The sequence below is a fragment of the Engystomops pustulosus genome, chromosome 7, assembly GCF_040894005.1.
Source record: "Engystomops pustulosus chromosome 7, aEngPut4.maternal, whole genome shotgun sequence".
NCBI lineage: Eukaryota > Metazoa > Chordata > Amphibia > Anura > Leptodactylidae > Engystomops > Engystomops pustulosus.
The window spans coordinates 2,239,800-2,266,925 of record NC_092417.1 but is presented as its reverse complement, the minus strand read 5'-3'; the positions used below and the strand labels follow the sequence as shown (position 1 = coordinate 2,266,925).

General features: G+C 54.6%; 1 protein-coding gene across 1 annotated transcript in view; it reads left to right on the top strand.

Moving 5' to 3' along the window:
• The window catches only part of INTS3 (integrator complex subunit 3), a gene marked incomplete at its 3' end in the record, with an annotated part of 38,709 nt that extends 11,587 nt beyond the window's left edge, over positions 1-27,122 (top strand). The window contains exons 3-19 of the mRNA XM_072114230.1: positions 6,275-6,358; positions 6,780-6,863; positions 10,866-10,979; positions 11,061-11,145; positions 11,226-11,292; positions 13,136-13,280; positions 14,723-14,852; positions 15,732-15,829; positions 17,174-17,365; positions 17,441-17,528; positions 18,079-18,158; positions 18,772-18,863; positions 21,856-21,962; positions 25,855-25,986; positions 26,706-26,835; positions 26,907-26,961; positions 27,045-27,122. Coding sequence (XP_071970331.1) covers positions 6,275-6,358; positions 6,780-6,863; positions 10,866-10,979; positions 11,061-11,145; positions 11,226-11,292; positions 13,136-13,280; positions 14,723-14,852; positions 15,732-15,829; positions 17,174-17,365; positions 17,441-17,528; positions 18,079-18,158; positions 18,772-18,863; positions 21,856-21,962; positions 25,855-25,986; positions 26,706-26,835; positions 26,907-26,961; positions 27,045-27,122 — 1,761 coding nt within the window. The remainder of the gene's footprint in view (positions 1-6,274; positions 6,359-6,779; positions 6,864-10,865; positions 10,980-11,060; positions 11,146-11,225; positions 11,293-13,135; positions 13,281-14,722; positions 14,853-15,731; positions 15,830-17,173; positions 17,366-17,440; positions 17,529-18,078; positions 18,159-18,771; positions 18,864-21,855; positions 21,963-25,854; positions 25,987-26,705; positions 26,836-26,906; positions 26,962-27,044) is intronic.
• Positions 27,123-27,126: the final 4 nt, after the last annotated feature.

Below are 27,126 nucleotides of genomic sequence, written 5' to 3'. Positions count from 1 at the left end.
CGGGGCTGTAGTGTTATATGATATTATACTCCGGGGCTGTAGTGTTATATGATATTATACACCGGGGCTGTAGTGTTATATGATATTATACCCCGGGGCTGTAGTGTTATATGATATTATACGCCGGGGCCGTAGTGTTATATGATATTATACGCCGGGGCTGTAGTGTTATATGATATTATACGCCGGGGCTGTAGTGTTATATGATATTATACCCCGGGGCTGTAGTATTATATGATATTATAGGTCAGTCCTGGGCTGTAGTGTTATATGATATTATACCCCGGGGCTGTAGTGTTATATGATATTATACCCCGGGGCTGTAGTGTTATATGATATTATACACCGGGGCTGTAGTGTTATATGATATTATACTCCGGGGCTGTAGTGTTATATGATATTATACACCGGGGCTGTAGTGTTATATGATATTATACCCCGGGGCTGTAGTGTTATATGATATTATACGCCGGGGCTGTAGTGTTATATGATATTATACGCCGGGGCTGTAGTGTTATATGATATTATACGCCGGGGCTGTAGTGTTATATGATATTATACCCCGGGGCTGTAGTATTATATGATATTATAGGTCAGTCCTGGGCTGTAGTGTTATATGATATTATACCCCGGGGCTGTAGTGTTATATGATATTATACCCCGGGGCTGTAGTGTTATATGATATTATACGCCGGGGCTGTAGTGTTATATGATATTATACGCCGGGGCTGTAGTGTTATATGATATTATACGCCGGGGCTGTAGTGTTATATGATATTATACGCCGGGGCTGTAGTGTTATATGATATTATACCCCGGGGCTGTAGTGTTATATGATATTATACCCCGGGGCTGTAGTGTTATATGATATTATACCCCGGGGCTGTAGTGTTATATGATATTATACCCCGGGGCTGTAGTGTTATATGATATTATACCCCGGGGCTGTAGTGTTATATGATATTATACCCCGGGGCTGTAGTGTTATATGATATTATACACCGGGGCTGTAGTGTTATATGATATTATACCCCATGGCTGTAGTGTTATATGATATTATATGCCGGGGCTGTAGTGTTATATGATATTATACCCCGGGGCTGTAGTGTTATATGATATTATACCCCGGGGCTGTAGTGTTATATGATATTATACGCCGGGGCTGTAGTGTTATATGATATTATACGCCGGGGCTGCAGTGTTATATGATATTATACCCCGGGGCTGTAGTGTTATATGATATTATACCCCATGGCTGTAGTGTTATATGATATTATACGCCGGGGCTGTAGTGTTATATGATATTATACCCCATGGCTGTAGTGTTATATGATATTATACCCCGGGGCTGTAGTGTTATATGATATTATACCCCGGGGCTGTAGTGTTATATGATATTATACGCCGGGGCTGTAGTGTTATATGATATTATACGCCGGGGCTGTAGTGTTATATGATATTATACGCCGGGGCTGTAGTGTTATATGATATTATACGCCGGGGCTGTAGTGTTATATGATATTATACCCCGGGGCTGTAGTGTTATATGATATTATACGCCGGGGCTGTAGTGTTATATGATATTATACGCCGGGGCTGTAGTGTTATATGATATTATACACCGGGGCTGTAGTGTTATATGATATTATACGCCGGGGCTGTAGTGTTATATGATATTATACCCCGGGGCTGTAGTGTTATATGATATTATACGCCGGGGCTGTAGTGTTATATGATATTATACGCCGGGGCTGTAGTATTATATGATATTATACGCCGGGGCTGTAGTGTTATATGATATTATACGCCGGGGCTGTAGTGTTATATGATATTATACGCCGGGGCTGTAGTGTTATATGATATTATACGCCGGGGCTGTAGTGTTATATGATATTATACGCCGGGGCTGTAGTGTTATATGATATTATACCCCGGGGCTGTAGTGTTATATGATATTATACCCCGGGGCTGTAGTGTTATATGATATTATACCCCGGGGCTGTAGTGTTATATGATATTATACCCCGGGGCTGTAGTGTTATATGATATTATACCCCGGGGCTGTAGTGTTATATGATATTATACCCCATGGCTGTAGTGTTATATGATATTATACCCCGGGGCTGTAGTGTTATATGATATTATACCCCGGGGCTGTAGTGTTATATGATATTATACGCCGGGGCTGTAGTGTTATATGATATTATACCCCGGGGCTGTAGTGTTATATGATATTATACCCCATGGCTGTAGTGTTATATGATATTATACGCCGGGGCTGTAGTGTTATATGATATTATACTCCGGGGCTGTAGTGTTATATGATATTATAGGTCAGTCCTGGGCTGTAGTGTTATATGATATTATACTCCGGGGCTGTAGTGTTATATGATATTATACACCGGGGCTGTAGTGTTATATGATATTATACCCCGGGGCTGTAGTGTTATATGATATTATAGGTCAGGCCGGGGCTGTAGTGTTATATGATATTATACCCCGGGGCTGTAGTGTTATATGATATTATACGCCGGGGCTGTAGTGTTATATGATATTATACCCCGGGGCTGTAGTGTTATATGATATTATACGCCGGGGCTGTAGTGTTATATGATATTATACCCCGGGGCTGTAGTGTTATATGATATTATACGCCGGGGCTGTAGTGTTATATGATATTATACGCCGGGGCTGTAGTGTTATATGATATTATACGCCGGGGCTGTAGTGTTATATGATATTATACGCCGGGGCTGTAGTGTTATATGATATTATACCCCGGGGCTGTAGTGTTATATGATATTATACGCCGGGGCTGTAGTGTTATATGATATTATACCCCGGGGCTGTAGTGTTATATGATATTATACCCCGGGGCTGTAGTGTTATATGATATTATACCCCGGGGCTGTAGTGTTATATGATATTATACACCGGGGCTGTAGTGTTATATGATATTATACGCCGGGGCTGTAGTGTTATATGATATTATACCCCGGGGCTGTAGTGTTATATGATATTATACCCCGGGGCTGTAGTGTTATATGATATTATACGCCGGGGCTGTAGTGTTATATGATATTATACGCCGGGGCTGCAGTGTTATATGATATTATACACCGGGGCTGTAGTGTTATATGATATTATACCCCGGGGCTGTAGTGTTATATGATATTATACGCCGGGGCTGTAGTGTTATATGATATTATACACCGGGGCTGTAGTGTTATATGATATTATACCCCGGGGCTGTAGTGTTATATGATATTATACCCCGGGGCTGTAGTGTTATATGATATTATACCCCGGGGCTGTAGTGTTATATGATATTATAGGTCAGTCTTGGGCTGTAGTATTATGTGATATAATAGGTCAGTCCTGGGCTGTAGTGTTATATGATATTATACGCCGGGGCTGTAGTGTTATATGATATTATACCCCGGGGCTGTAGTGTTATATGATATTATACGCCGGGGCTGTAGTGTTATATGATATTATACGCCGGGGCTGTAGTATTATGTGTTGGGTTGTTATAGGTCGGGGTATTATATGTCTTTTCGCTCTTTCTCTCCGTGTTGTTCTCGTCTCCTCGGTTCTGGTCCTGTGGGGGGTTTCGGGCTCCTATAATTACCGGGCCCCGGTGCAGCATCACTCAGTCTGTTTGTTCTCGGCTCGGGGGCGCAGGATGCGGAGTCTTTAGATTCGGATGCGGCTCAAAGTGAATGTGTAATAGCGAGTGTTCGCGGCGGCGTCTTCTCTGCGGCACATAATGAGGGGCCTTTGATGCTGTAACCCAGATTCCTGTAACCCCTTCATCCCCACCGCCCCCTCCCCCCATGTGCCGCACGGGGACGCTGCCTCCTCCAGTCCTCACCGGCAGCGACATGCAACATAATTAGTAGCGCTCCCCAAATTACTGCTCCGACAGGTGATGTATAGGAATAACTACTGCGGGTACCAGACCCCCAGGGCATGGAAGGAGGGGGCACCAGGATCCCCCCTAGGTGCTGGTAGGAGGGGGGGCACCAGGATCCCCCTAGGTGCTGGTAGGAGGGGGGCGGCACCAGGATCCCCCCTAGGTGCTGGTAGGAGGGGGGGGGCACCAGGATCCCCCTAGGTGCTGGTAGGAGGGGGGGGCACCAGGATCCCCCTAGGTGCTGGTAGGAGGGGGGGGGCACCAGGATCCCCCTAGGTGCTGGTAGGAGGGGGGGGCACCAGGATCCCCCCTAGGTGCTGGTAGGAGGGGGGGGGCACCAGGATCCCCCTAGGTGCTGGTAGGAGGGGGGGGCACCAGGATCCCCCCTAGGTGCTGGTAGGAGGGGGGGGCACCAGGATCCCCCCTAGGTGCTGGTAGGAGGGGGGGGGCACCAGGATCCCCCCTAGGTGCTGGTAGGAGGGGGGGGGCACCAGGATCCCCCTAGGTGCTGGTAGGAGGGGGGGGGCACCAGGATCCCCCTAGGTGCTGGTAGGAGGGGGGGGGCACCAGGATCCCCCTAGGTGCTGGTAGGAGGGGGGGGCACCAGGCTCCCCCCTAGGTGCTGGTAGGAGGGGGGGGCACCAGGATCCCCCTAGGTGCTGGTAGGAGGGGGGGGGCACCAGGATCCCCCTAGGTGCTGGTAGGAGGGGGGGGCACCAGGATCCCCCCTAGGTGCTGGTAGGAGGGGGGGGGCACCAGGATCCCCCTAGGTGCTGGTAGGAGGGGGGGGCACCAGGATCCCCCCTAGGTGCTGGTAGGAGGGGGGGGCACCAGGATCCCCCCTAGGTGCTGGTAGGAGGGGGGCACCAGGATCCCCCTAGGTGCTGGTAGGAGGGGGGGGGCACCAGGATCCCCCTAGGTGCTGGTAGGAGGGGGGGGGGCACCAGGATCCCCCTAGGTGCTGGTAGGAGGGGGGGGGGCACCAGGATCCCCCTAGGTGCTGGTAGGAGGGGGGGGGGGCACCAGGATCCCCCTAGGTGCTGGTAGGAGGGGGGGGGCACCAGGATCCCCCTAGGTGCTGGTAGGAGGGGGGGGGCACCAGGATCCCCCCTAGGTGCTGGTAGGAGGGGGGCGCACCAGGATCCCCCTAGGTGCTGGTAGGAGGGAGGGGGCACCAGGATCCCCCTAGGTGCTGGTAGGAGGGGGGGGGGCACCAGGATCCCCCCTAGGTGCTGGTAGGAGGGGGGGGCACCAGGATCCCCCCTAGGTGCTGGTAGGTTGGGGGGGGGGCACCAGGCTCCCCCCTAGGTGCTGGTAGGAGGGGGGGGGCACCAGGCTCCCCCCTAGGTGCTGGTAGGAGGGGGGCACCAGGCTCCCCCCTAGGTGCTGGTAGGAGGGGGGCACCAGGCTCCCCCCTAGGTGCTGGTAGGAGGGGGGCACCAGGCTCCCCCCTAGGTGCTGGTAGGAGGGGGGGGCACCAGGCTCCCCCCTAGGTGCTGGTAGGAGGGGGGGGCACCAGGATCCCCCCTAGGTGCTGGTAGGAGGGGGGGGGCACCAGGATCCCCCCTAGGTGCTGGTAGGATGGGGGCGGCACCAGGATCCCCCCTAGGTGCTGGTAGGAGGGGGGGGCACCAGGATCCCCCTAGGTGCTGGTAGGAGGGGGGGGGGGCACCAGGATCCCCCTAGGTGCTGGTAGGAGGGGGGGGGGCACCAGGATCCCCCTAGGTGCTGGTAGGAGGGGGGGGGGCACCAGGATCCCCCTAGGTGCTGGTAGGAGGGGGGGGGCACCAGGATCCCCCTAGGTGCTGGTAGGAGGGGGGGGGCACCAGGATCCCCCTAGGTGCTGGTAGGAGGGAGGGGGCACCAGGATCCCCCTAGGTGCTGGTAGGAGGGGGGGGCACCAGGATCCCCCCTAGGTGCTGGTAGGGATGATTCCCATCATCCCTTACCAATTTTCCCCTCCCCTCTGACTCTTCCTTCTTCTCCCTGTCTCTGTTGTTCCCCCCCCCCCCCCCCCGCCTCTTCTCCCTGCTTCTCCCCGCCCCATTTCTCCATTATTCCCTCCCCTGTCACTCTTCTTCTTGCTTCTCCTGTCTCCATTATCCCCTCCCCTCTGACTCTCTCCCTGCTTCTCCCTGTCTCCATTATCCCCTCCCCTCTGACTCTGTCCCTGCTTCTCCCTGTCTCCATTCTCCCCTCCCCTCTGACTCTTCTTCCTTCTCCCCACCCCCTGTCTCCATTATCCACTCCCCTCTGACTCTCTCCTTGCTTCTCCCGCCCCCTGTCTCCATTATCCCCTCCCCTCTGACTCTTCTCCCCGTCTCCATTATCCCCTCACGCGTCTTCTCTGTGTTGCAGAGGCTGGAGCGCTGTGTGGCGCTGGTGACCTCCATGACCGCTGGCGTTTCGGAGAGAGAGGCCAATGATGCGCTCAACGCTTACGTAAGTTCTACTATTGTCCTCTGTTATCAGCCATGGGATAAGGATGATGGAAGAGATCATCCTGTGGCGCCCCCTAGTGGGGTCCTGTACCGGGGCTCCGCCATTTCAACGACACACGTCCCTGCTGGGAACATCACTGCCCGAAGTCACAGCTGAGGGTTTGTTACATTGTTTTAGTAGGTTAAATGTATCCAGCAGGGAGTCCAGAGGTTATAGGCGGGATACAATGTAACAAAGCCTGATGTATTCATTATGTTGGATGGCCTTGGATACTGTAAGGACTTCATGTGGTTGGTACACACAGGCGGATGTGACGGTCACATGACTGCCCCCCCCCCCCTGCCGATCCCGTCTGGATCCCTGGAGCGGCTGGTGGAGGGATTGCGCATCGCTGACTGTTCTGTGTTCTCTGCTCCTCCAGGTCTGTAAAGGAGCCAGTCAGCATGAGGAGGTGTGCCTGGGGCTCTTCACCCTGGTGCTGTCCGAGCCCGCACAGGCGCAGAAGGTAGGTGCCGACCAGGGGGGACGTGTCCTGGGCTGCTGGGGCAGGTGACCGGGGGTCCTAGGTCTGATGTAGGTCCATCACTGGGGCAAATGCTGGGGTTTCTGGTTCAGATCTCTCCATAGGTGAAGCATGTGATGGCTTTCCTTGGTTGGTTCCTGGCCCATAGCTGGAGCATATGATGTGGGTTCCCGGGTCGGTTCTTGGTCCATAGCTGGAGCATGTGATGTGGGTTCCCGGGTCGGTTCTTGGCCCATAGCTGGAGCACATGATGTGGGTTCCCGGGTCGGTTCTTGGTCCATAGCTAGAGCACATGATGTGGGTTCCCGGGTCGGTTCTTGGTCCATAGCTGGAGCATATGATGTGGGTTCCCGGGTCGGTTCTTGGCCCATAGCTGGAGCATATGATGTGGGTTCCTGGGTCGGTTCTTGGCCCATAGCTGGAGCATATGATGTGGGTTCCTGGGTCGGTTCTTGGTCCATAGCTGGAGCATATGATGTGGGTTCCCGGGTCGGTTCTTGGTCCATAGCTGGAGCATATGATGTGGGTTCCCGGGTTGGTTCTTGGCCCATAGCTGGAGCATATGATGTGGGTTCCCGGGTCGGTTCTTGGTCCATAGCTGGAGCATGTGATGTGGGTTCCCGGGTCGGTTCTTGGCCCATAGCTGGAGCACATGATGTGGGTTCCTGGGTCGGTTCTTGGTCCATAGCTGGAGCACATGATGTGGGTTCCTGGGTCGGTTCTTGGCCCAAAGCTGGAGCATATGATGTGGGTTCCCGGGTCGGTTCTTGGCCCAAAGCTGGAGCACATGATATGGGTTTCCGGGTCGGTTCTTGGTCCATAGCTGGAGCACATGATGTGGGTTCCTGGGTCGGTTCTTGGCCCATAGCTGGAGCACATGATGTGGGTTCCTGGGTCGGTTCTTGGTCCATAGCTGGAGCACATGTGGGTTCCCGGGTCGGTTCTTGGCCCATAGCTGGAGCACATGATGTGGGTTCCCGGGTCGGTTCTTGGCCCAAAGCTGGAGCACATGATATGGGTTTCCGGGTCGGTTCTTGGTCCATAGCTGGAGCACATGATGTGGGTTCCTGGGTCGGTTCTTGGCCCATAGCTGGAGCACATGATGTGGGTTCCTGGGTCGGTTCTTGGTCCATAGCTGGAGCACATGATGTGGGTTCCCAGGTCGGTTCTTGGCCCATAGCTGGAGCACATGATGTGGGTTCCCGGGTCGGTTCTTGGCCCATAGCTGGAGCATGTGATGTGGGTTCCCGGGTCGGTTCTTGGTCCATAGGTGAAGCACGTGATGGCTTTCCTTGGTTGGTTCCTGGCCCATAGCTGGAGCACATGATGTGGGTTCCTGGGTCGGTTCTTGGTCCATAGCTGGAGCACATGATGTGGGTTCCCGGGTCGGTTCTTGGTCCATAGCTGGAGCACATGATGTGGGTTCCCGGGTCGGTTCTTGGTCCATAGCTGGAGCACATGATGTGGGTTCCTGGGTCGGTTCTTGGTCCATAGCTGGAGCACATGATGTGGGTTCCTGGGTCGGTTCTTGGCCCATAGCTGGAGCACATGATGTGGGTTCCTGGGTCGGTTCTTGGTCCATAGCTGGAGCACATGATGTGGGTTCCCGGGTCGGTTCTTGGTCCATAGCTGGAGCACATGATGTGGGTTCCCGGGTCGGTTCTTGGCCCATAACTGGAGCATATGATGTGGGTTCCCGGGTCGGTTCTTGGTCCATAGCTGGAGCATATGATGTGGGTTCCCGGGTCGGTTCCTGGTCCATAGCTGTAGCACATGATGTAGGTTCCCGGGTCGGTTCTTGGTCCATAGCTGGAGCACGTGATGTGGGTTCCCGGGTCGGTTCTTGGTCCATAGCTGGAGCACGTGATGTGGGTTCCCGGGTCGGTTCTTGGTCCATAGCTGGAGCACATGATGTGGGTTCCCGGGTCGGTTCTTGGTCCATAGCTGGAGCATATGATGTGGGTTCCCAGGTCGGTTCTTGGTCCATAGCTGGAGCACATGATGTAGGTTCCCGGGTCGGTTCTTGGTCCATAGCTGGACCACATGTGGGTTCCCGGGTCGGTTCTTGGTCCATAGCTGGAGCACATGATGTGGGTTCCCGGGTCGGTTCTTGGTCCATAGCTGGAGCATATGATGTGGGTTCCCGGGTCGGTTCCTGGTCCATAGCTGTAGCACATGATGTAGGTTCCCGGGTCGGTTCTTGGTCCATAGCTGGAGCACGTGATGTGGGTTCCCGGGTCGGTTCTTGGTCCATAGCTGGAGCATGTGATGTGGGTTCCCGGGTCGGTTCCTGGTCCATAGCTGTAGCACATGATGTAGGTTCCCGGGTCGGTTCTTGGCCCATAGCTGGAGCACATGATGTGGGTTCCCGGGTCGGGTCTTGGCCCATAGCTGGAGCATATGTTGTGGGTTCCCGGGTCGGTTCTTGGTCCATAGCTGGAGCATATGATGTGGGTTCCCGGGTCGGGTCTTGGCCCATAGCTGGAGCATATGTTGTGGGTTCCCGGGTCGGTTCTTGGTCCATAGCTGGAGCATATGATGTGGGTTCCCGGGTCGGTTCTTGGTCCATAGCTGGAGCACATGATGTGGGTTCCCGGGTCGGGTCTTGGCCCATAGCTGGAGCATATGTTGTGGGTTCCCGGGTCGGTTCTTGGTCCATAGCTGGAGCACATGATGTGGGTTCCCAGGTCGGTTCTTGGTCCATAGCTGGAGCACATGATGTGGGTTCCCGGGTCGGTTCTTGGCCCATAGCTGGAGCACATGATGTGGGTTCCCGGGTCGGTTCTTGGTCCATAGCTGGAGCATATGATGTGGGTTCCCAGGTCGGTTCTTGGTCCATAGCTGGAGCACATGATGTAGGTTCCCGGGTCGGTTCTTGGCCCATAGCTGGAGCATATGATGTGGGTTCCTGGGTCGGTTCTTGGCCCATAGCTGGAGCACATGATGTGGGTTCCCGGGTCGGTTCTTGGCCCATAGCTGGAGCACATGATGTGGGTTCCCGGGTCGGTTCTTGGCCCATAGCTGGAGCACGTGATGTGGGTTCCCGGGTCGGTTCTTGGTCCATAGCTGGAGCACATGATGTGGGTTCTCGGGTCGGTTCTTGGCCCATAGCTGGAGCACGTGATGTGGGTTCCCGGGTCGGTTCTTGGCCCATAGCTGGAGCATGTGATGTGGGTTCCCGGGCCGGTTCTTGGCCCATAGCCCAGTAGATATAAGCTTGCTGCATCAGTGTGTTAACCCCTTCCCTCCTGTGGGCTCCCCCTGCCCGTTCCTGCTCTATGGTTACATTCCGTGTGTGCCGGGCAGGGGAGGCGTCCTCCGATATTTCGGGAAACATTAAGCAAACACGTTCACCCTGGGAGAGGGCGCGACCCCGGCCGGCGCTTTGTTTTCCTTTGGAGCTGGTGGCATATTTCTTGGATAATTATAATCAAGGATGCAGGGAACACGGCGCCTGCCCGGGATGTAACGACTGTCAGCTCTTGTGACCAGCCCTGCACAGAGCCATCACATGCAGGGAGGATCCACAGCAGCACAGAGTGTTATGGGCAATGGCTATACTATGGGGGTCTCTGATAGTCCGGGAGGCTACATCTGTGCATGCAGCAGGCAGGCGAGGGTTAAGTTCTGGATGTGTAATGGGTCAGGGTTATTAGTAGATACGGGGGGGGGGGGGGGGGTCCTCACCAGCAGCTAATTACTTCCTGAGGACGTGGATCTAATCATGGAGAGGGGGCGGCCCCCCGGGATCCATCCATAGGGACCCCAAATATCCTTCAGCTCATTAAGTCTTATTACTCCGACCTCCTCCCGCAGAATCCAAGTAGAACCTCCGGCCCGATCCCTGCGCCCACCCGGGGGTCTCATTAGCTCTGACACCTCCCGCTCTGCTGATCATGTGACGTGTCCCCCCCCCCCCTTCCCCCGCTCTGCTGATCATGTGCACTCGATGGCGCCCTGTCGTTAACCCTTGCCTCTCCGCAGTGTTACCGGGATTTGGCCCTCGTCAGCCGCGATGGGATGAACATCGTCCTCAACAAGATCAACCAACTCCTGATGGAGAAGTACCTGAAGCTGCAGGACACGTGCCGCACACAGGTGGGGGGTCCGGGGTGCAGTGGTGGGGTGGACGGGTGGGGGGCACGGATGTGGGGGGTATAACGCAGTGTCTGCTTGCAGTTGGTGTGGCTGGTGCGGGAGCTGGTGAAGAGCGGCGTCCTGGGGGCTGACGGGGTCTGCATGACCTTCATGAAGCAGATCGCAGGTGAGGAGGGGCCGCCATGACTGCCGCACAGCCTGCGCTCCCTGTAATTGCTTCATCGCTTCTCTCTTCTCACTCCCTAGGGGGCGACATATCTGCTAAGAATATCTGGCTGGCGGAGAGCGTCCTGGATATTCTGATGGAGCAGAGGTAAGTGGTCCCCGGACACATCCAGGTTGTCACGTTGCATGGGGTGACCTCCTATTACCCTGCGGCTGGTGGTGGCCCCCCGGGGAGCTCTCCGCTTATCCCCTGGGACTTATCCACTGGCAGCTCAGAATTTGTTCTAGAATTGTCTGAAATCTAAATGAGGCGCTTGGTTATAACGCAACGCTGATGCCTCGTTCTAGGGAAGCCGGACATTGCGCTCCTGCTTGCTGATGGTTTCCAGCAGTCCCCAATGCAGTGAGTAGGTCTGTGGGGGTGATATATGATGGGGGGGGGGGGATTCTGGGAGCTGCTGACCCATCATCAGTGCTGGACAGGTCCTCATGTCAGTATAGAGAGGCACATCCTCAATCATCATACTCATCATGCTTGACAGGTCCGTAGAGGGAGGCACTTCCTGGATTATATACTTGTCAGTACTGGACAGGTCCTTATGCCGGTAGAGGAAGGCACTTCCTGGATTATATACTTGTCAGTACTGGACAGGTCCTTATGCCGGTAGAGGAAGGCACTTCCTGGATTATATACTTGTCAGTACTGGACAGGTCCTTATGCCGGTAGAGGGAGGCACTTCCTTGATTATATACTTGTCAGTACTGGACAGGTCCTTATGCCGGTAGAGGGAGGCACTTCCTGGATTATATACTTGTCAGTACTGGACAGGTCCTTATGCCGGTAGAAGGAGGCACTTCCTGGATTATATACTTGTCAGTACTGGACAGGTCCTTATGCCGCTAGAGGGAGGCACTTCCTGGATTATATACTTGTCAGTACTGGACAGGTCCTTATGCCGGTAGAGGGAGGCACTGCCTGGATTATATACTTGTCAGTACTGGACAGGTCCTTATGCCGGTAGAGGGAGGCACTGCCTGGATTATATACTTGTCAGTACTGGACAGGTCCTTATGCCGGTAGAGGGAGGCACTGCCTGGATTATATACTTGTCAGTACTGGACAGGTCCTTATGCCGCTAGAGGGAGGCACTTCCTGGATTATATACTTGTCAGCACTGGACAGGTCCTTATGCCGGTAGAAGGAGGCACTGCCTGGATTATATACTTGTCAGTACTGGACAGGTCCTTATGCCGGTAGAGGGAGGCACTTCCTGGATTATATACTTGTCAGTACTGGACAGGTCCTTATGCCGGTAGAGGGAGGCACTTCCTGGATTATATACTTGTCAGTACTGGACAGGTCCTTATGCCGCTAGAGGGAGGCACTTCCTGGATTATATACTTGTCAGTACTGGACAGGTCCTTATGCCGGTAGAGGGAGGCACTTCCTGGATTATATACTTGTCAGTACTGGACAGGTCCTTATGCCAGTAGTGGGAGGCACTTCCTGGATTATATACTTGTCAGTACTGGACAGGTCCTTATGCCGGTAGTGGGAGGCACTTCCTGGATTATATACTTGTCAGTACTGGACAGGTCCTTATGCCGGTAGTGGGAGGCACTTCCTGGATTATATACTTGTCAGTACTGGACAGGTCCTTATGCCGGTAGAGGGAGGCACTTCCTGGATTATATACTTGTCAGCACTGGACAGGTCCTTATGCCGGTAGTGGGAGGCACTTCCTGGATTATATACTTGTCAGTACTGGACAGGTCCTTATGCCGGTAGTGGGAGGCACTTCCTGGATTATATACTTGTCAGTACTGGACAGGTCCTTATGCCGGTAGAGGGAGGCACTTCCTGGATTATATACTTGTCAGCACTGGACAGGTCCTTATGCCGGTAGAGGAGGCACTTCCTGGATTATAATACTCATCAGTTTCTCCCTGTTCACTTTGTTCTGATAAGATTTCCCTGTGCTGTTTTCCAGGGAGTGGGTGATGAAGAGCAGCATCCTCATCGCCATGTCTGTGTACACCTACCTGCGGCTCCTCGTTGACCACCATGGGACCCCCCAGCTCCTGTCACTGAGGCAGAAAGAGGTGGAGTTCTGTACCATGCTGCTGCGAGACCGGGTAATGGAACCTCACCTGGAGCGCCCCCTATGCTGCAGCTGATAACTTGGCTACTGGTCATGAGTGCTCCTCCCTCTACTGCTCTCCCATGTGCCCTCCTCCCTCTACTGCTCTCCCGTGTGCGCTCCTCCCTCTACTGCTCTCCCATGTGCCCTCCTCCCTCTACTGCTCTCCCATGTGCGCTCCTCCCTCTACTGCTCTCCCATGTGCGCTCCTCCCTCTACTGCTCTCCCATGTGCGCTCCTCCTTCTCTCGCTCTTTCATGTGCGCTCCTCCTTCTCTCGCTCTTTCATGTGCGCTCCTCCTTCTCTCGCTCTTTCATGTGCGCTCCTCCTTCTCTCGCTCTTTCATGTGCGCTCCTCCTTCTCTCGCTCTTTCATGTGCGCTCCTCCTTCTCTCGCTCTTTCATGTGCGCTCCTCCTTCTCTCGCTCTTTCATGTGCGCTCCTCCTTCTCTCGCTCTTTCATGTGCGCTCCTCCTTCTCTCGCTCTTTCATGTGCGCTCCTCCTTCTCTCGCTCTTTCATGTGCGCTCCTCCTTCTCTCGCTCTCTTGTGCGCTCCTCCTTCTCTCGCTCTCTTGTGCGCCCCTCCTTCTCTCGCTCTCTTGTGCGCCCCTCCTTCTCTCGCTCTCTTGTGCGCCCCTCCTTCTCTCGCTCTCTTGTGCGCCCCTCCTTCTCTCGCTCTCTTGTGCGCCCCTCCTTCTCTCGCTCTCTTGTGCGCCCCTCCTTCTCTCGCTCTCTTGTGCGCCCCTCCTTCTCTCGCTCTCTTGTGCGCTCCTCCTTCTCTCGCTCTCTTGTGCGCCCCCTCCTTCTCTCGCTCTCTTGTGCGCCCCCTCCTTCTCTCGCTCTCTTGTGCGCCCCTCCTTCTCTCGCTCTTTCATGTGCGCCCCTCCTTCTCTCGCTCTTTCATGTGCGCTCCTCCTTCTCTCGCTCTCTTGTGCGCCCCTCCTTCTCTCGCTCTCTTGTGCGCCCCCTCCTTCTCTCGCTCTCTTGTGCGCCCCCTCCTTCTCTCGCTCTCTTGTGCGCCCCCTCCTTCTCTCGCTCTCTTGTGCGCCCCCTCCTTCTCTCGCTCTCTTGTGCGCCCCCTCCTTCTCTCGCTCTCTTGTGCGCCCCCTCCTTCTCTCGCTCTCTTGTGCGCCCCCTCCTTCTCTCGCTCTCTTGTGCGCCCCCTCCTTCTCTCGCTCTCTTGTGCGCCCCCTCCTTCTCTCGCTCTCTTGTGCGCCCCCTCCTTCTCTCGCTCTCTTGTGCGCCCCCTCCTTCTCTCGCTCTCTTGTGCGCCCCCTCCTTCTCTCGCTCTCTTGTGCGCCCCCTCCTTCTCTCGCTCTCTTGTGCGCCCCCTCCTTCTCTCGCTCTCTTGTGCGCCCCCTCCTTCTCTCGCTCTCTTGTGCGCCCCCTCTTGCATTTTCTTAGTACCTTACAGGCTCCTCCCTCTTTTTCCTGCAGTTTATGGATTGCTTCATGATTGGTCGGGATCTGGTGCGGCTGCTGCAGAACGTGGCTCGTGTTCCCGAGTTTGAATCCATATGGAAGGACATGCTGCACAACCCGCAGGCCCTCAACGCCCAATTCACAGGTAAGCCCCGCCTCCTGCCCCACCCCCTGTAGGCTGGTAAGAGATCTCCCATAATGCTTCATTTTCAGCATTTATTACACTTGCACCCTGGGATTGTACCTGTACTGCATCTGATGGATCCTACACCTAAAGACTATCTAGGGGGCAGGGAGGGGGCTGCCCCTGGTGATGGTGGGTAGTAGAGCCTGCCCCTTGTGGACGTGGTGGGTAGAGGCTGCAAACGCGGTCGTGGTGGGGGTGCAGGTAATTCTGCCCCCCTGGTGGTGGTGGGTACATCCTGCGCTGCCCCCTGGTGGTGGTGGTGGGTGCAGGTAATGCCCCTCCCCCCGGTCGTGGTGGGGGTTCAGGTAATGCCCCACCCCCTCCCCCGCGGTGGTGGTGGTGGGTGCAGGTAATGCTGCCCCCCTGGTGGTGGTGGGTGCAGGTAATGCTGCCCCCCTGGTGGTGGTGGGTGCAGGTAATGCTGATCCCCTGGTGGTGGTGGGTGCAGGTAATGCTGCCCCCGGTGGTGGGTGCAGGTAATGCTGCCCCCCTGGTGGTGGTGGGTACATCCTGCGCTGCCCCCGGTGGTGGGTGCAGGTAATGCTGCCCCCCTGGTGGTGGTGGGTACATCCTGCGCTGCCCCCGGTGGTGGGTGCAGGTAATGCTGCCCCCCTGGTGGTGGTGGGTACATCCTGCGCTGCCCCCGGTGGTGGGTGCAGGTAATGCCCCTCCCTGCCAGTCATTTCCTGGGCTCTTGTGGCTCAGTAGAACATCTATGTATAGCGGCTTCTCCTGGCATGAGCCTCTCCTCACACTGCTGTGCCTGATAATATCCTCCCCATGGCCACCGTCCTCACCCAGCTTTCCCCAGTCCTGATTGTGTCCTCCTCTTCCCAGGAATCCTGCAGCTCCTGCAATCCCGCACATCCCGCAAGTTCCTGGCCTGCCGGCTGACCCCCGACATGGAGACCAAGCTCCTGTTCATGACCTCACGGGTATGAGATGTCCAACACTCTAGTCACTGCCAAAGCTGCAATTACTGTTATATTGTATCTTGTCTCTCACTCACACCCAGAGCTGCCGTTACACATCATGTCTTGTACTCCGGTTACATCTAGAGCTGCCGTTACACATCATGTCTTGTACTCCGGTTACACCCAGAGCTGCCGTTACGCATCATGTCTTGTACTCCGGTTACACCCAGAGCTGCCGTTACACATCATGTCTTGTACTCCGGTTACACCCAGAGCTGCCGTTACACATCATGTCTTGTACTCGGGTAACACCCAGAGCTGCCGTTACACATCACGTCTTGTACTCCGGTTACACCCAGAGCTGCCGTTACGCATCATGTCTTGTACTCCGGTTACATCCAGAGCTGCCGTTACACATCATGTCTTTTACTCGGGTAACACCCAGAGCTGCCGTTACACATCATGTCTTGTACTCCGGTTACACCCAGAGCTGCCGTTACACATCATGTCTTGTACTCCGGTTACATCCAGAGCTGCCGCTACGCAGCATGTCTTGTACTCCGGTTACACCCAGAGCTGCCGTTACACATCATGTCTTGTACTCCGGTTACACCCAGAGCTGCCGTTACACATCATGTCTTGTACTCCGGTTACACCCAGAGCTGCCGTTACACATCACGTCTTGTACTCCGGTTACACCCAGAGCTGCCGTTACACGTCACGTCTTGTACTCCGGTTACACCCAGAGCTGCCGTTACACGTCACGTCTTGTACTCCGGTTACACCCAGAGCTGCCGTTACACATCACGTCTTGTACTCCGGTTACACCCAGAGCTGCCGTTACACATCACGTCTTGTACTCCGGTTACATCCAGAGCTGCCGCTACGCAGCATGTCTTGTACTCCGGTTACACCCAGAGCTGCTGTTACACATCATGTCTTGTACTCCGGTTACACCCAGAGCTGCCGTTACGCATCATATCCGGGAGATCTTGGTAGAGATGCATGGTGTTGTGGAGATTTGTGCTGCAGCTTTCGATGTGACTGGAGCATGATGTGTGTAGTAGTGGGAGTGCAGGCGCCAGGATATTTGTCACTGATCTCTGTGCCCATCACTGGGGCAGAACCTTCAGGTCCGGTGCCGACCGGGGGCCGAGATGTGAGAGACCCCCATGGATCCTGCACCACTGGGTGATGTGCTGCACACTGGTGCAGAGGATGCTGGGAGCTGTCTGTTCTATCCCCGTCTCTGCCCCCCCACCCCCGGCGGTACACTGCCCCTCCCCCGCGGTACAGTTCCCCTCTGACCCCTCCCCCGCAGTACACTGACCCCAACTCTCTCTCACCGCTGACTCTCCTGGACAGGTGCGTTTCGGGCAGCAGAAGAGGTACCAGGACTGGTTCCAGCGGCAGTACCTCTCCACCCCGGACAGCCAATCCCTGCGCTGCGACCTGATCCGGTACATCTGCGGGGTGGTTCACCCGTCCAATGAGGTCCTGAGCTCGGACATCCTCCCCCGCTGGGCCATCATTGGCTGGCTCCTCACCACCTGCACTGTGAGTACATTGTGGAGTCCGGGGTCCTGGGGGCGGAGCCTGTATCTGACCCCTCCTCCTTCTTCTGTCTTGCAGTCTAATGTGGCCGCCTCTAACGCCAAGCTGGCGCTCTTCTATGATTGGCTCTTCTTCAGCCCGGAGAAGGATAGCATCATGAACATCGGTAAGAGGGAGGAGTCTGCGGCCTGTCCCGTTATATCAGCCGTGTATGAGGCTGCCGCCCCTGTAGTGAGGCGGTGGCCTCCCTGGTGCGCTCCGGCGCCTCCGGCTGTGTCCCTGGTGCGCTCCGGCGCCTCCGGCTGTGTCCCTGGTGCGCTCCGGCGCCTCCGGCTGTGTCCCTGGTGCGCTCCGGCGCCTCCGGCTGTGTCCCTGGTGCGCTCCGGCGCCTCCGGCTGTGTCCCTGGTGCGCTCCGGCGCCTCCGGCTGTGTCCCTGGTGCGCTCCGGCGCCTCCGGCTGTGCCCCTGGTGCGCTCCGGCGCCTCCGGCTGTGCCCCTGGTGCGCTCCGGCGCCTCCGGCTGTGCCCCTGGTGCGCTCCGGCGCCTCCGGCTGTGCCCCTGGTGCGCTCCGGCGCCTCCGGCTGTGCCCCTGGTGCGCTCCGGCGCCTCCGGCTGTGTCCCTGGTGCGCTCCGGCGGCCTCCGGCTGTGCCCCTGGTGCGCTCCGGCGGCCTCCCTGGTGTGTCCCCTCACGCTGCAGGTCTCTCTCTCATTACAGAGCCGGCCATACTAGTGATGCATCACTCCATGAAGCCGCACCCCGCCATCACCGCCACATTGCTGGATTTTATGTGCCGGGTAAGTGACCAGGGCTCCTCCCCGCTGGGCGCTGTGTACTCCGGGAGGTGAATGAATTATTCATGGCTGAATAACGCTGCCATCTGCTCTGGGACCGGGGGGGATCCAGGCGTCGGCTCCTTCTATCGTATAAATAAAGTCTAGGAAGTAGAGACTAATATATGCAGAGCGTAATGTGGCCAGCGGGGGCGCTGCTGCTGCCTCACCTCCTGTCTCCCAGCAATGGCTGCCCCCTCCACCGCCGGGCCCTGGGGACACTGAGAAAATCCAAAAAATGTTCCCAATTTTGGAGTTAGGTTGTAGGAAGTTTGTCCTGTGGGAGACCCCGGCCTCCCCCCACACCGGATAATTGTTCTGTATCCACTCCAGGTTTTTCTCATTTGCCTCAGTTTCTGAATCCCCCCACAAATCATGTGTGACAGGAAGACCCCCGCACCAAGACAACACAAGGTTATAGGGGGGGTAGCTGGAGGCGCGTGGAGGGAGGATATCTGGGTCTTACCTGTGCTGAGGAGCCAGAAAGATGCCCCCCACAACTACTACTCCCCACATCCATCATGTAGGATGATGAGCAATCACTGATATTATATCCTAATGTCCTGTCATTATATAGATCATCCCCAACTTTTACCCACCACTAGAGGGACACGTCAGACAAGGGGTATTCAGCTCCCTCACCCACATCATGGAGAAGAGAGTCCTGGCGTAAGTACTGAAATACTGCCCCCTATGTACAGGAATATAACTACTATAATACTGCCCCCTATGTACAGGAATATAACTACTATAATACTGCCCCCTATGTACAGGAATATAACTACTATAATACTGCCCCCTATGTACAGGAATATAACTACTATAATACTACCCCCTATGTACAGGAATATAACTACTATAATACTGCCCCCTATGTACAAGAATATAACTACTATAATACTGCCCCCTATGTACAGGAATATAACTACTATAATACTGCCCCCTATGTACAGGAATATAACTACTATAATAATGCCCCCTATGTACAAGAATATAACTACTATAATACTGCCCCCTATGTACAGGAATATAACTACTATAATACTGCCCCCTATGTACAGGAATATAACTACTATAATACTGCCCCCTATGTACAGGAATATAACTACTATAATACTGCCTCCTATGTACAGGAATATTACTACTATAATACTGCCCCCTATGTACAGGAATATAACTACTATAATACTGCCCCCTATGTACAGGAATATAACTACTATAATACTGCCCCCTATGTACAAGAATATAACTACTATAATACTGCCCCCTATGTACAGGAATATAACTACTATAATACTGCCCCCTAAGTACAGGAATATAACTACTATAATACTGCTCCCTATGTACAGGAATATAACTACTATAATACTGCCCCCTATGTACAAGAATATAACTACTATAATACTGCCCCCTATGTACAGGAATATAACTACTATAATACTGCCCCCTATGTACAGGAATATAACTACTATAATACTGCCCCCTATGTACAAGAATATAACTACTATAATACTGCCCCCTATGTACAGGAATATAACTACTATAATACTGCCCCCTATGTACAGGAATATAACTACTATAATACTGCCCCCTAAGTACAGGAATATAACTACTATAATACTGCTCCCTATGTACAGGAATATAACTACTATAATACTGCCCCCTATGTACAGGAATATAACTACTATAATAATGCCCCCTATGTACAAGAATATAACTACTATAATACTGCCCCCTATGTACAGGAATATAACTACTATAATACTGCCCCCTATGTACAGGAATATAACTGCTATAATACTGCCACCTATGTACAAGACTATAACTACTATAATACTTCCCCCTATGTACAAGAATATAACTACTATAATACTGCCCCTATGTACAGGAATATAACTACTATAATACTGCCCCCCTATGTACAAGAATATAACTACTATAATACTGCCTCCTATGTACAGGAATATAACTACTATAATACTTCCCCCTATGTACAGGAATATAACTACTATAATACTGCCCCCTATGTACAGGGATATAACTACTATAATACTGCCCCCTATGTACAAGAATATAACTACTATAATACTGCCCCCTATGTACAGGAATATAACTACTATAATACTGCCCCCTATGTACAAGAATATAACTACTATAATACTGCCCCCTATGTACAAGAATATAACTACTATAATACTGCCCCCTATGTACAGGAATATAACTACTATAATACTGCCCCCTATGTACAGGAAAATAACTACTATAATACTGCCCCCTATGTACAAGAATATAACTATTATAATACTGCCCCCTATGTACAGGAATATAACTACTATAATACCGCCTCCTATGTACAGGAATATAACTACTATAATACTTCCCCCTATGTACAGGAATATAACTACTATAATACTGCCCCCTATGTACAGGGATATAACTACTATAATACTGCCCCCTATGTACAAGAATATAACTACTATAATACTGCCCCCTATGTACAGGAATATAACTACTATAATACTGCCCCCTATGTACAAGAATATAACTACTATAATACTGCCCCCTATGTACAAGAATATAACTACTATAATACTGCCCCCTATGTACAGGAATATAACTACTATAATACTGCCCCCTATGTACAGGAATATAACTACTATAATACTGCCCCCTATGTACAGGAAAATAACTACTATAATACTGCCCCCTATGTACAAGAATATAACTATTATAATACTGCCCCCTATGTACAAGACTATAACTACTATAATACTGCCCCCTATGTACAGGAATATAACTGCTATAATACTGCCACCTATGTACAAGACTATAACTACTATAATACTGCCCCCTATGTACAAGAATATAACTACTATAATACTGCCCCTATGTACAGGAATATAACTACTATAATACTGCCCCCTATGTACAGGAATATAACTACTATAATACTGCCCCCTATGTACAGGAATATAACTACTATAATACTGCCCCCTATGTACAAGAATATAACTACTATAATACTGCCCCCTATGTACAAGAATATAACTACTATAATACTGCCTCCTATGTACAGGAATATAACTACTATAATACTTCCCCCTATGTACAGGAATATAACTACTATAATACTGCCCCCTATGTACAGGGATATAACTACTATAATACTGCCCCCTATGTACAAGAATATAACTACTATAATACTGCCCCCTATGTACAGGAATATAACTACTATAATACTGCCCCTATGTACAAGAATATAACTACTATAATACTGCCCCCTATGTACAAGAATATAACTATTATAATACTGCCCCCTATGTACAGGAATATAACTACTATAATACTGCCCCCTGTGTACAGGAATATAACTACTATAATACTGCCCCCTGTGTACAGGAATATAACTACTATAATACTGCCCCCTATGTACAGGAATATAACTACTATAATACTGCCCCCTATGTACAGGAATATTACTACTATAATACTGCCCCCTATGTACAGGAATATTACTACTATAATACTGCCCCCTATGTACAGGAATATAACTACTATAATACTGCCCCCTATGTACAGGAATATAACTACTATAATACTGCCCCCTATGTACTATATGGCGGTAGCACTGACCGCTTCTTGCTGTTTCTCCCCGGTGCAGACATCTGGCTCCGCTCTTCCATAACCCCAAGTTGGATAAGGAGTTGCGCTCGATGCTGAGGGAGAAGTTCCCGGAGTTCTGTAACCTGCCGTCTCCAGCCTCAGAAAGTAAGGGCTGCACGTGAGTATGTGCCGTCTGCCTCCTGTCCTGTATCCGATCTGTCTCTGTTCCCTTCACCCTCTGCTTATCACTGCTGTGCTCTGTTCTCTGTGCACTCTCTGCTTTAGGGAATGGAACAGAATAAACCGCTGCCTGACTCCTCTGTGTCTAAAGCTCCTCCTCCAAGGCCCTCTGTCCGCAGCCGGCCCCCTTTCTCCCGTTCCCTCTTTGGGTCCGCAGCCGGCCCCCTTTCTCCCGTTCCCTCTTTGGGTCCGCAGCCGGCCCCCTTTCTCCCGTTCCCTCTTTGGGTCCGCAGCCGGCCCCCTTTCTCCCGTTCCCTCTTTGGGTCCGCAGCCGGCCCCCTTTCTCCCGTTCCCTCTTTGGGTCCGCAGCCGGCCCCCTTTCTCCCGTTCCCTCTTTGGGTCCGCAGCCGGCCCCCTTTCTCCCGTTCCCTCTTTGGGTCTGCAGCCGGCCCCCTTTCTCCCGTTCCCTCTTTGGGTCCGCAGCCGGCCCCCTTTCTCCCGTTCCCTCTTTGGGTCTGCAGCCGGCCCCTTTCTCCCGTTCCCTCTTTGGGTCCGCAGCCGGCCCCCTTTCTCCCGTTCCCTCTTTGGGTCTGCAGCCGGCCCCTTTCTCCCGTTCCCTCTTTGGGTCTGCAGCCGCCCCCTTTCTCCCGTTCCCTCCTCGGGTCTGCAACCGGCCCCTTTCTCTCCCGTTCCCTCCTCGGGTTTGCAGCCGGCCCCTTTCTCTCCCGTTCCCTCCTCGGGTTTGCAGCCGGCCCCCTTTCTCCCGTTCCCTCCTCGGGTTTGCAGCCGGCCCCCTTTCTCCCGTTCCCTCCTCGGGTCCGCAGCCGGCCCCCTTTCTCCCGTTCCCTCCTCGGGTCTGCAGCCTGGCCCCCTTTCTCCCCCGTGCCCTCCTCGGGTCTGCAGCCCGGCCCCCTTTCTCCCCCGTGCCCTCCTCGGGTCTGCAGCCCGGCCCTCTTTCTCCCGTTCCCTCCTCGGGTCTGCAGCCCGGCCCCCTTTCTCCCGTTCCCTCCTCGGGTCTGCAGCCCGGCCCCCTTTCTCCCGTTCCCTCCTCTGGTCTGTAGCCGGCCCTCTTTCTCCCGTTCCCTCCTCTGGTCTGCAGCTGCCCCCCTTTCTCCCCCGTGCCCCGATCCTAGCATGCATGTGTTTGTGAATGTCTGGGTGAGTAGCTTCTGGCCCCACAGTCTGCCCTTCATCTGGTGGAGCCGTACCGGCGGGTGTAGGTGGTTGTACACACCAGACAGAAGTAGCCGATGGATGATCACTCTTGATCTAGTGATCGTCTGGTCACTGATCTTTCCTCTGCATTGGAGGCAATGTTTTCCATTTAACACCTTGGAAAACGTATTTTTATACTTCCCAGAATTCCCTAGTGAAGCGTCTATGGCTTCAACTCTCCAGGCGTCTGTAAGGCTCCATAAGGAGAAGTCATAGCATTTGTCCTCTGCTGCAGACACCCGCCCCATATTGCACAGAACCATCGTTCTATGATAAATGTTATGGCGACCTCTGACCTCTTATATCCGATGCCACCCTCCGCTGCTCCTCCTCTCTTGTCCGCAATGTTCTTCTCCTTCCTGCCTTGTCTTGTGCCAGAATCTCTCCCACTCGTCACAGTAATGATAATAGTGGGAAACACAACCAGGGGTGGACAGCCGGCTGCCTGTATATCCTGTGTGAGAGGTGGTCACAGCCCCGCCCCCTGGCTGTATATCCTGTGTGAGAGGTAGTCACAGCCCCGCCCCCTGCCTGTATATCCTGTGTGAGAGGTAGTCACAGCCCCGCCCCCTGGCTGTATATCCTGTGTGAGAGGTGGTCACAGCCCCGCCCCCCGCCTGTATATCCTGTGTGAAAGGTGGTCACAGCCCCGCCCCCTGCCTGTATATCCTGTGTGAGAGGTAGTCACAGCCCCGCCCCCTGCCTGTATATCCTGTGTAGTCACAGCCCCGCCCCCTGCCTGCATATCCTGTATGAGAGGTAGTCACAGCCCCGCCCCCTGGCTGTATATCCTGTGTGAGAGGTCACAGCCCCGCCCCCTGGCTGTATATCCTGTATGAGAGGTAGTCACAGCCCCGCCCCCTGGCTGTATATCCTGTGTGTGAGGTAGTCACAGCCCCGCCCCCTGCCTGTATATCCTGTGTGTGAGGTGGTCACAGCCCCGCCCCCTGCCTGTATATCCTGTGTGAGAGGTGGTCACAGCCCCGCCCCCTGCCTGTATATCCTGTGTGAGAGGTGGTCACAGCCCCGCCCCCTGGCTGTATATCCTGTGCGAGAGGTGGTCACAGCCCCGCCCCCTGCCTGTATATCCTGTGTGAGAGGTGGTCACAGCCCCGCCCCCTGGCTGTATATCCTGTGCGAGAGGTGGTCACAGCCCCGCCCCCTGGCTGTATATCCTGTGCGAGAGGTGGTCACAGCCCCGCCCCCTGGCTGTATATCCTGTGCGAGAGGTGGTCACAGCCCCGCCCCCTGGCTGTATATCCTGTGCGAGAGGTGGTCACAGCCCCGCCCCCTGGCTGTATATCCTGTGCGAGAGGTGGTCACAGCCCCGCCCCCTGGCTGTATATCCTGTGCGAGAGGTGGTCACAGCCCCGCCCCCTGGCTGTATATCCTGTGCGAGAGGTGGTCACAGCCCCGCCCCCTGGCTGTATATCCTGTGCGAGAGGTGGTCACAGCCCCGCCCCCTGGCTGTATATCCTGTGCGAGAGGTGGTCACAGCCCCGCCCCCTGGCTGTATATCCTGTGCGAGAGGTGGTCACAGCCCCGCCCCCTGGCTGTATATCCTGTGCGAGAGGTGGTCACAGCCCCGCCCCCTGGCTGTATATCCTGTGCGGGAGGTGGTCACAGCCCCGCACCCTGCCTGTATATCCTGTGCGGGAGGTGGTCACAGCCCCGCCCCCTCCCTGTATATACTGTGTGAGAGGTAGTCACAGCCCCGCCCCCTCCCTGTATATCCTGTGTGAGAGGTAGTCACAGCCCCGCCCCCTGCCTGTATATCATGTGTGAGAGGTGGTCACAGCCCCGCCCCCTGGCTGTATATCCTGTGCGAGAGGTGGTCACAGCCCCGCCCCCTGGCTGTATATCCTGTGCGAGAGGTGGTCACAGCCCCGCCCCCTGGCTGTATATCCTGTGCGAGAGGTGGTCACAGCCCCGCCCCCTGGCTGTATATCCTGTGCGAGAGGTGGTCACAGCCCCGCCCCCTGGCTGTATATCCTGTGTGAGAGGTAGTCACAGCCCCGCCCCCTGCCTGTATATCCTGTGCGAGAGGTGGTCACAGCCCCGCCCCCTGGCTGTATATCCTGTGAGAGGTGGTCACAGCCCCGCCCCCTGCCTGTATATCCTGTGTGAGAGGTGGTCACAGCCCCGCCCCCCGCCTGTATATCCTGTTTGAGGTAGTCACAGCCCCGCCCCCTGCCTGTATATAGTGAGAGGTAGTCACAGCCCCGCCCCCTGCCTGTATATCCTGTGTGAGAGGTAGTCACTGCCCCGCCCCCTGCCTGTATATCCTGTGTGAGAGGTAGTCACTGCCCCGCCCCCTGCCTGTATATCCTGTGTGAGAGGTAGTCACTGCCCCGCCCCCTGCCTGTATATCCTGTGTGAGAGGTAGTCACAGCCCCGCCCCCTGCCTGTATATCCTGTGTGAGAGGTAGTCACAGCCCCGCCCCCTGCCTGTATATCCTGTGTGAGAGGTAGTCACAGCCCCGCCCCCTGCCTGTATATCCTGTGTGAGAGGTAGTCACAGCCCCTCCCTCTGCCTGTATATCCTGTGTGAGAGGTAGTCACAGCCCCGCCCCCTGCCTGTATATCCTGTGTGAGAGGTAGTCACAGCCCCGCCCCCTTGCTGATGACATCATTGGTGACACGTTTCTTCTTCTCTCCTCAGTAAAGGCGGAGGAGCCCGTTTCCATGGAGATGGACAGCAGTCTGGCAGACAAGGAGGAGAGCTGCTACGACACAGCGGAGGCCGCGTTCAGTGACGACGATGAGGAGATCAACAGCAAAAGTGCAGACAACGGTAATGGCCGCCCCCTGCAATGCGGACAATGTGGAGGCGGCTGGGGCTTCTCTGCTCTGGGCCCCGCCCTCTGCTCTGGGCCCCGCCCCCTGCATCGTCACTCATGTGACTGTCCTTAAAGGGACAATGTGGAGGCGGCTGGGGCTTCTCTGCTCTGGGCCCCGCCCTCTGCATCGTCACTCATGTGACTGTCCTTAAAGGGACAATGTGGAGGTGGCTGGGGCTTCCCTGCTCTGGGCCCCGCCCCTGCATCGTCACTCATGTGACTGTCCTTAAAGGGACAATGTGGAGGCGGCTGGGGCTTCCCTGCTCTGGGCCCCGCCCTCTGTTCTGGGCCCCGCCCCTGCATCGTCACTCATGTGACTGTCCTTAAAGGGACAATGTGGAGGCGGCTGGGGCTTCCCTGCTCTGGGCCCCCCCTGCTCTGGGCCCCCCCTGCTCTGGGCCCCCCCTGCTCTGGGCCCCCCCTGCTCTGGGCCCCCCCTGCTCTGGGCCCCTCCTGCTCTGGGCCCCTCCTGCTCTGGGCCCCCCCGGACGCCTAGACCAGGTCCTTCTGTGATCTCCTTCCGTTCTCAGAGCAGTAACTTTCCCTGGTTCTTCTCTTCCCGGTCCCTCATGACATGTGGCTGGTCAGTACCAGAACCTTGGGCCCAGCCGGTTCTGCCGTGTCCAGTGCTGGATGTTTGGGGATCATTCTCCGTATTGTCTCCTCCTCGCAGGGAAGAAGAGGGAGTTCCGCTTCCACCCCATCAAGGAGCCGATCATAGAGGAGCCGGTGGACATCACCCCGTACCTGGAGCAGCTGGAGGAGCCCCTGAGGGAGAAGGTTGTGTCCCTGCAGAAGGAGAGGTAGGTACTTCCCTGCAGTGGCTGAGGCGCTGTGTCTGTGGCGCCTCGCTGACCTCGTGCCTGTGTTGCAGTGACATGGAGTCGCAGTGTGAGCTGATGCAGGACATCGTGGAGCAGATCCTGGAGGTGGGTGACGTCACGTGACCTGGTGGGGGGGGGGGGTGTCACGGATTCGTGGCTGATGTCACCGCTCTGTCCCCCCCGCACAGGACGACTTTGACGCGGAGCAGCTGTCGGTGCTGGCATCCTGTCTGCAGGAGTTATTTAAGGCGCACTTCCGGGGCGGAGGTG